Source organism: Symphodus melops (assembly GCF_947650265.1).
Source record: "Symphodus melops genome assembly, chromosome: 14".
Lineage (NCBI taxonomy): Eukaryota > Metazoa > Chordata > Actinopteri > Labriformes > Labridae > Symphodus > Symphodus melops.
In genome coordinates this window covers 25171663-25181451 of record NC_136704.1, presented here as the reverse complement: position 1 = coordinate 25181451, position 9789 = coordinate 25171663, and the positions used below count along the sequence as shown (strand labels likewise).

General features: G+C 47.1%; 1 protein-coding gene across 1 annotated transcript; it reads left to right on the top strand.

Moving 5' to 3' along the window:
- Positions 1-724: 724 nt before the first annotated feature.
- shha (sonic hedgehog signaling molecule a) lies at positions 725-8515 on the top strand. Its single transcript, XM_079360776.1, has 3 exons — positions 725-1250; positions 4655-4916; positions 6668-8515. The coding sequence occupies exons 1-3, from the start codon at positions 951-953 to the stop codon at positions 7342-7344; spliced, it is 1239 nt and encodes a 412-aa protein (XP_079216902.1). The 5' UTR covers positions 725-950; the 3' UTR covers positions 7345-8515.
- The last annotated feature ends 1274 nt before the right edge of the window (positions 8516-9789 follow it).

Below are 9789 nucleotides of genomic sequence, written 5' to 3'. Positions count from 1 at the left end.
GCGCACAACGCGCGCGCTGGCCGGATGTATGGGCGGGTTTTTAGAGTTTCACAGAGTTTAATTGGTGACACTTCATAAAGAAATGTCCTTTTTTTTGCACTAATTATCTTAGACTTTATTTAACCTTCATGGGCACCAAACGTCTCCACGGCACGTCTGGTGCGTGTGTTCACGTGCGTCTGTTTACCCGGGAAAGTTGGTGAAGAAGCGATTTAAATCGACATCCAAATGTTTCATAATTTGTGAGAGAAGAGGAACTCTTCACTGTGTTGATTCTTTTATTTTCAGAGTACGGGGTCACGGTAAAATCATCCCGGCACAGACGTGCGCAGTGCGCGTCCACGAGCAATCCTGTTCTCCGAGGAAACGCGTTTGGTGTAGAAAGTTGTGCCAGACGCAGTTCGATTCCCGCACTCTCTAAAATCACTTGAGCGGACTGCTGTGCTCCGGCTGCGCACTGTGTCTGTCCTGCCTCCCCTGTGAGAGCTGGAAAATGGGAGGGTGAAAAAAAAGACGGTTTATAATTGATGTTTTCCCATGGAACAGCCCCTCCTCCCCGCGACACAGGCTCACCCTCAGGTGGAAGAAATCTTTTAAGATTTTTTTTTGTGGGATAACATCAGGAGGGTTTGTCTAGGCGAGCCAATCAAATCCCTCCCCTGCTATAGATCGGTGCTATAATACAAAGCAGTAAAAGCGGTCGCCTCACACAAGCGGCTGCAGCTCGACTAGAGATCCCGTGGCTTTTAATTCCTTCTCTACTTTTTTTTTTTACCCTCCTTCGATGTGCCCCGTTATTGCCATTTGTCTGAGGCGTTCATTTCCGCACCTGCCACAGTAGAGACCAGGCGAAGGCGAGGTAGAGGAGGAGACAAGGACATTGCGAGAGCCGGGAGAGGCAGACGGCACAGATAGCAGCGGCGACTCGTTTGAGATCTTAAAGGACAAAAATGCTGCTCTGGACCAGAATCGTATTGGTCGGTCTCATCTGCTTGTCCTTGGTGTCCTCTGGGATGGGATGCGGGCCGGGCAGGGGCTACGGCAGGAGAAGACACCCGAAGAAGCTGACACCTCTTGCGTACAAGCAGTTCATCCCAAACGTAGCGGAGAAGACCCTCGGGGCAAGCGGCAGATACGAAGGCAAGATCACAAGAAACTCCGAGCGATTTAAAGAACTGACTCCCAATTATAACACAGACATCATTTTCAAGGATGAGGAGAACACCGGTGCCGACCGGCTCATGACTCAGGTAAGGAGACTCTGTTTTTCCTCATCACTGCGCACTGCAACAACCTCCCTGTCAGACTGATTGCGCACCTTGAGTGAAGTGTGTTTTACCCGCTGCTGAACTCTCAGCCCGAGCCTTTTAACTTCCCCGTGGACGCAGATGCGCTTTCTGCAGCAGCATGGGAGTTTTCAGAGGCTGCAGGCTGAGAGCGAATGTAGAAATCCAGCTGGAGAAGAAGTGATGTGCAGGCGGACAGTCAGGACACTCGGCCTTCATGATTGTGACAGTGGATTTAAAATATTAATGTGCCCCTCTCCTCATATCTATATTTGTATCTTTGTGAGGCTCTATTTGTTGTCTAACACGCGCACATCCACGCTCTTCGAACACATGCAGTGTGTGCTGCTGATTTCAGCTTCTTTTAAGCGCCTTTTTCTTTTCTCCTCCTGATGCGCACCGCTTCAAACAGCCGGGCTCATTCAGCCATGGCGTGGCTCATTCAGACATTTTCTCGCGCAGGCTGCTGTAATTTAGCCTCTCGCATGGTGTGCAGCAGCGCGTGAACACAGTGACATCTCTTTGAGTGTCCTGCACACTATCAGGACTTCATTTCTGGGTGGGACTCGGTCAGTGATCGGAGTGAGGCGCACGCGGGTGATGCTGCCTGACTCGCGTGGATGATGACATCTTTCTTTAAATACTCGGGGTAGTTAGTTATGAGAGCTCGCGCTGTGCAGATCCGAGCACACAGAGCTGGAGCCAGGCTGCAGGATGCCGCGTCTCTCCAGCATGACTTTTAGCACTCAGATGCTTGTGAATTATTAAAAGGCGCTTGGGTGATATTGGCTAAAAATGCCGGTGGTGCTGGTGATGGTTGAGGTGGCTGTTGCTGGTGGCGATGAAGCCATGCGCGCGCAGGAGTGCCTGAACCCGTGCCTTGCACCATGCATGAGCACGAGCTGCGATGAAATATTCACTGTGCGTGCGGGCTCGGCGTCCCTCTCAGCCCTCCCCACATCGCCTCTGTAAGACACCTATAGCTTCTCATACACAGAGCGTGGGGAATCTAGTGGGCACGCCGGGGTCCACGAGCCCACGCTGACTTCCTCGTTTTCCTGATATTTCATTAATTGTGGAGATGATTTAGTGGCATGAGGGGTTTAGAGTGAGTGAAACACCCCACCTGCTGTTGTGTTTACAGGTCTGTGTACAACACCTACACACTCAGATAATATGGGATTACATGCGTATGTGCTGGAGAGTCAGTTGCCTACAAATAAAAAATTTTTTTGGGGGGGGGGGGCTGATTGTTTAACTGATTTGTTTTCAAGAAGGTCAATATTTGGCTGCACTTTCCAATCAGCACCTCGGAATCCCCACAAACACAGCAACAGCCTCAAAGACAGACATCTACATGAGAGTGCTTTTTGGGCGCCTCTCGCGCGGCCTGAAAAGCAACGTGAACTTATGACCTTTGGTCAGCGCGAGTTCAGACTCACTTAAAACAGGTGAAATTGTTTTTATTGGGTGGATTTGAAAATTCTTCTTTTCTTAAGGTTCATAAACTCAAACGGAGGACTGTGGCTGTTCTGTAGACTACTCCACCAGTGGCATAAGCATTATCACATGGGGCTTTACGCGGTGCCAGCTGCCGTCGTGCTGTTGCTTTACGCACGAGTTAAGTGTTTTTTTTTTTACGCACGAAGTTTTACGCACAGCGATCTCAGTTTTTAAGGACTACGTGTTGTATTTAAACACTGAGCACGGCTCGTTTCTGCTGCAGCCCCTTGTGTGTATGTGTGTGTGTGTGTGTGTGTGTGTGTGTGTGTGTGTGTGTGTGTGTGTGTGTGTGTGTGTAGTGTAATAAACACATTTGTTTATTCTTCGGGTCTTACAGTCTTATAATGTCGCCGTTTCTCCCGGTTCTGTGCCGCTCACTAAAAGGTTTTAGAGAAGTTTGATTTGTTTCAACAATTTTTAGGGTCTAGTTTAAAAACAAGAAGTTGCTGTGTAGATCTTCCTACGAGGAAAAAATGACCAATGAAAAATGTGACTTTAAATCTGTAAGATTTCCAGATTCAGAGCGTGGGTGTCTAAACGCTGGGGAGGGAAAAAAGGAGAAATGAGCCGGTGTCGTGTTTGCACTGACAGGTAGCTGAGAAGTGTTTCCTCTAACCAAATCATTTGTGAAAAGATTAACAGGGAGGCTGTTGAACAACTTTACCCCGAGCACAAAGCGCCGGTCTGCGGCGCCCTGCTGCGCTTCACGGTGGCTGAGCAGAATTTGGCTTGATTTGCGGCACACGACCTAATGAATTAATAAATAGGTTCAGCTTTACGGCTCTTGACTCCGACAATCCCACTCTGAATGTGGGAGGTTTTTTTTTAAGGGGACGGGTTTTTTTACACAACACATTCTACAAGTGTGATATCCTCGTAAAATCCAGACTGATATATGAGGAGCTTCTTCTTCTTCTTTAACTTGTGTGTGAACATTCTTGCTTTAGGAAGCACACAGGCTGTCCATAAGATAAAAGGGACAGTAGGTCACACACATAGACTCCTCTGTGCAGCCATACAACCCCTGGATATTTCACAAGTCTGTCAGTCAGCAGCCACAACAGCTCGACTTAAGGAGGCAGGTCACGTCTCCAACACTTTGCAGGAGAGGAAGAATGAAAGTTTCCCTCCGCGGCTGCGCTGAAAAGCCTCTTTGTGATGTTTTATTTGACATATTGCTCCGAGTGTCGAGAATAGTTGTCTTGGAGAAGGCCAAGCATCTTCATTGAGAGCGCGCGCGAGAGAGAAAAGAGGTTTGGGATGCGACGATTTATTTATAGGACAAGCTTCAGATATTTGAAGGCAGCAGCTGCTCTTAAAGATAATCTTCATATCATCTGCATATCAATTATTGATTGAAAGAAAACAGACAAGTTGCATCCAACAAAAGGACGCGCTCATTCCGTGGCCCTAATACGAACTCATGCATTAATAATGTCTGCATGTTGTGCTCGGTGCAACTCTTTTGGAGGGGATGCTGCTCGCACCTTTCCAAACCAAAGACCCATATGTTATAGGCCAGTGAAGCGAATGCGGTGCCTTATCAATATTTCATCGGCAGCTTTCTTATCCGAGATGTGCCCTCTGCTCACACTGACAAATGTGAGCTCACATCCAGGAGCACAGAGGCAGCTGAGGGTTTCACCTCAGCTGGGAGGAATCAGGGATGGAGAGGCCTCACGTTGACAGTCCAGGACTCGAAACACAGATCCATGTGGACTCGCGGTTCATAGAGGGGGAACATTGTAAGCAGTTCTGCCTCGTGGAGAAAGAATTTTGTGTCTGTGTGAAAAATGCTTGGATGGAAAATGGTCAACATTTGGACAGGTGAATAATTGGCACACTTCTTCTTCTCCTCCTCTCAGAGATGTAAAGACAAGCTGAACTCGTTGGCCATCTCGGTGATGAACCAGTGGCCCGGGGTGAAGCTGCGGGTCACTGAAGGCTGGGACGAGGACGGACACCACTTCGAGGAGTCGCTCCACTACGAGGGCAGAGCCGTGGACATCACCACCTCGGACCGAGACAAGAGCAAGTACGGCACCCTGTCCAGGCTGGCGGTGGAAGCAGGGTTCGACTGGGTCTACTACGAATCCAAAGCGCACATCCACTGCTCGGTGAAAGCAGGTAAGATGGAAACCCTGAGGGGGGGAATCACCGCATCTGCATCCATCACTTCACCACTCAGCTGCACTTGTGTTCCTGAAGGAGCACGTGCGAGTCTGGGAAGAGGAAGTCCTACTCTATTATGAGGTGTTCGTGCTGAATATGAATTTCCTGAGGCATGCTATGAGGGGAGGTATATATTAGAGGAGATGTATGGAAAGCGCCAGAGTCCAAAAAGAGAAAATGACGACACACATTTGAGTGACAGCCACTTAAAAAAAAGGAGCAAAACTACAAAAACTTAAAATGCTGAGATCGAGGAAGAGATGCGCGCGCAGTGTTTCTCTGATGATGTAATGTTTCAGCCTAATCATTCACTTGATTCAGTATTATGAAATCGTTTCTATGAATGATGCATGCGCGCGTCCCCGCCCGCGTGCGTGCGTGCGTGCGTGGAGCTCCTGACTGAACATTTCCCATGCAGCTCGGTTCATGATCTTACATCGCCCCACACTGTCTCCTGGTGGGAACCACGACCACAATCCAAGTCCTGCTCCTCAACGTGACCCAGAAAAAGAAAGCTCGCGCCGCTCTCTGGAGTTTGAGGGTGACCCTGTTCATATTTGGGATTTGATTTTAAAATATGGAAACGCTTTTTGCCTACAGATTCGATGTCTCTAAGCTTTAAAATCCAGTTTTAATTTGATCACATTCTTTATGTGGGCTCTGTGTTTTGCATTAAATAGGACACCTATGGTGCTTCACACTGACTGATGCTGCTCTCTCTTAGCTTCTGAGCGCAGACCTGATTGATAAATCCCTTATTTATCATTCAGCACACACGTTTTGAGATCACAGTATGGGCCGGGCCGACGTGTCATTAGGGGTCAGGCGACTTTACCAAAAGGATTTGGCCTGAACAATGTTGAATTGGTCGGGCTAAATCTGGTTTTCAGTTGTCACCTTATTCCATGCTCGGGAATCTTGAAAGAAGATTAAAAGCCCCCAAATTGTGAGTAGGAAACCCCCTTTTTTTCCTTGTGTGTGCAGTGACAGTGTGATCCTAGAGACCGGTATGTGAAGAGCTCCACCAAGGCCAAAATTATTGTCATCAGGGCTGACTACAAAGCAGGCAGAGGTGGTGGAGAGAGGGGACATTGATTTTGCACAACAGAAAGCATTTAAGAGTCCGGGCCCTCATTTAAATTCAAATCTACAACTCGAGAGGCTTGGAAAAGTGGCTCCACTGGGTAAATAGTAGTTGTGAGTCGCCTATTTGTGTGAATTGTCACATAGAGGTTTCTGCACCTGAGTAAATATGGGGAGAGGAGCTGGGAAAGGCGTAAGTGTTCTTTACCGAGAGTCGCTCGATCCACAAGCTGATTTAGAATAACAATGGCTGCCCTTTATTGGGTTTTTTAATTAAGAATAGATGAGCCAAGGCTTTCACTTTTTCAAGTCTCAGACAACGTGGGCCAAGCCAATACGCATTTGGCAGACAGGCATCATTATGCAGAATGCATATGGCCCACCAGGATGTGTGCAGGCAGGAAAAATACAAACAGGAGGCGAAAAAGGAGGTTTTTGAATTGGCCCCTGAAAGGAGCTCAAACAAGTCTGAAAGCACCTGCAGGGATGTTTTTCACTCCGTCACATGTGGGCCTATGACGGCTTCAAAAACGGCCGTTTGGAGACACAGCACGTGTGCACTGGGAACACTGGAAACTTTGATTGGGTTTATTTTAACCATATTATTTTTTTCTTTTTGACAGAAAACTCAGTGGCAGCCAAATCAGGCGGCTGCTTCCCAGGATCCTCCACGGTCCGCCTGCAGGACGGCACCAAGAAGGCGGTCAAACACCTCCAAAAGGGAGACCGGGTCCTGGCCGCCGACGGCGAGGGAAACCCGATTTACACCGACTTCATCATGTTCATAGACCAGGACTCGACGACCAGGAGGCTCTTCTACGTCATCGAAGCCGACTCGGGCCACAAAATCACCCTGACCGCCGCGCACCTCCTCTTCGTGGGCCAGAACAGCACGGACGGGGAGAGGATGTCGGCGGTGTTCGCGAGCCAAATCCAACCCGGACAGAAGGTGTTCGTGTTTGACGCCGAGCGGCTCGAGCCTGTGACCGTAAAACGGATTTACACGCAAGAGCACGAGGGCTCCTTTGCGCCCGTGACCGTGCAGGGGAGCGTCGTGGTGGACCAGGTCCTTGCGTCCTGTTACGCAGTGATCGAAGACCACGAGCTGGCGCACTGGGCTCTGGCACCTGTCAGGCTCGCGCACTGGGTGTCGTCGTTGCTTTTTAATTCCCAGCCTCGTGCCAGTGCGCCGCAGAACGACGGGGTGCACTGGTACTCCAACATCCTTTATAAATTAGGAACATGGCTCCTGGACAGCCACTCGATTCATCCTCTGGGGATGACAGGATGCCCGAGTTGAGAGCTCTTCTCCAGGAGCAGAGTGACACTGACATGTAGGACACGCGGACTATTCAGTAGATTAAACAAATTAAATAATAATAATAATAAAAAAGAAACAAAAAAACAAAAAAAAAAACAACGAACGAACGAACAGTCGAGGCAGAGGCCCCCCAGCGGAGACGGGATATTTATTTCACTGACTTTTCCATGTGTCCTCTTTCAAAGAATGAATGGAGCCTTAAAAAGTTTCTCTTTGAATAATTTATTCTCATGTGAACTCGCTGCTGTCACTCACACACACACACACACACACACACTTAACACACACACACACCCAAGGAGTCTGAAAAAAAACAAAACTGTGTGAGCGGCACATTGTGCATAATCTATTTTTGTATATCTGAAATGCAAAAAAAAAGAAAAAAAATGACAGAAAAAAAATGAGCAAAAATGAAAAAACAAAAACGAAAAAGAGAAAAAACAAGTGGAAGAGAAAGAAGAACCATGTAGAGAGGAGCTCAATCTGACAGGTTGTAATGTTCATATGTGTGCAACTGACTGTTATATTTTGGGGAGAACAAACTTCGCGGGGTTCCATAAATTATATTTTTATACACAGAATTGTAAATTAGATTTTGACAGATCGCTACCGAATCACATTTCGTTATTTGAAATAGTGTAAGATATGAGAATATATTTTAATTTAAATACAGTAGTTGGGAAAGTATTGGAAACAAAATTCTTGTACTGCTTGGTTTATTCAGATTGTTTTTTTGTTTTATATGATTTGATTTTGGAAGTTGTCGGAGAGGGGCAGATATTCTGCCTCGTGTCTGCTCTCATTCTTGGTTGTCTTCATATTTTTTTTTCTGGTTTTATTCGAAGAAAAAAAAAAAAGATTCATTGCAGATTTCTGACACTTCAGTGACAGTTCGAGTAGTACTGAAACAAGTTTGGTTAAAATAAATTAATAAGTAACTCCTGTAAATGTACTAAAAATGTATTTTTCTTTTCATATTTTCTAAATAGGGAAATAGTTTTATAGAAATGACCTGCGGCAGATGCAAAGTTTGGATAGTCTATATATAGGCAGACCATACCAAGTTTAACTTTCATAACAGGGCGATGCGTCAAAAATGTCTAGAGTTTATTATTTATATGTTTATTACAAAATGAGATAAAGAACATCTTCAAACTTGCAGTTGTTACATGTCTTTGTGTGAATGAGGAGGAGCTTTCTGTTGCTTTTTAAATTGATGGAGACTCGGAGGGTCGAACACTTCCAGCCTGTTTTTGCAGCCTTTCACAAAAATGGAGAAAATCTCGCGCTTTGAACTTCCTTCAGCCTTCTTGCGAAATGTTGAGAGCCCATGTCAGATTTAACGAGGTTTGCACTCAGCAAATAGCTTCAAACCTGCAGACAAATTAAACACGAGCGTGTTTGTTGGGCCTGAATGTGCTCCACAGTGTCTGCTGCTGGGATGACTGGGGGGGTCACAGCCCCCCCCACCCCCCCACCAGTAACAGGCTCTATGTGACGCAGCCGCCGTGTCAAACCACAGCTCAGTAAAACATTTAGAAGTCTCCACAAATCGCTGTAATCTTCCAGCATTTCAGGGATTTATAGAGAGCATGTTAAACTTAATACTGGGATTTTAGGGTTATCTTCTTAATGTGTGCTGCTGTGTGAGAAACCGTGGCTTTAAGTGGGGGGAGTGCGACACCATGTGGAGGAACAGGAGCACTGCAGGCAAAGAGCGGAATCAAAGTGCTCCAGGCTCTAAATAAAGTCATTTGTGGGCTGACTGGACACACACACACACACACACACACACACACACACACACACACACACACACACACACACACACACACACACACACACACACACACACACACACACACACACACACACACACACACACACACACACACACACACACACACACACACACACACACACACACACACACACACACACACACACACACACACACACACACACACACACACACACACACACACACACACACACACACACACACACACACACACACACACACACACACACACACACACACACACACACACACACACACACACACACACACACACACACACACACACACACACACACACACACACACACACACACACACACACACACACACACACACACACACACACACACACACACACACACACACACACACACACACACACACACACACACACACACACACACACACACACACACACACACACACACACACACACACACACACACACACACACACACACACACACACACACACACACACACACACACACACACACACACACACACACACACACACACACACACACACACACACACACACACACACACACACACACACACACACACACACACACACACACACACACACACACACACACACACACACACACACACACACACACA

What these genes read in the sequence shown, in the direction of transcription:
- shha (XM_079360776.1), top strand. Translation starts at nt 951, where the DNA reads ATGCTGCTCTGGACCAGAATCGTATTGGTCGGTCTCATCTGCTTGTCC. An exon ending in CCGACCGGCTCATGACTCAG is followed by an intron (nt 1,251 to 4,654) that starts GTAAGGAGACTC and finishes TCCTCCTCTCAG; the next exon opens with AGATGTAAAGACAAGCTGAA. An exon ending in CCACTGCTCGGTGAAAGCAG is followed by an intron (nt 4,917 to 6,667) that starts GTAAGATGGAAA and finishes TCTTTTTGACAG; the next exon opens with AAAACTCAGTGGCAGCCAAA.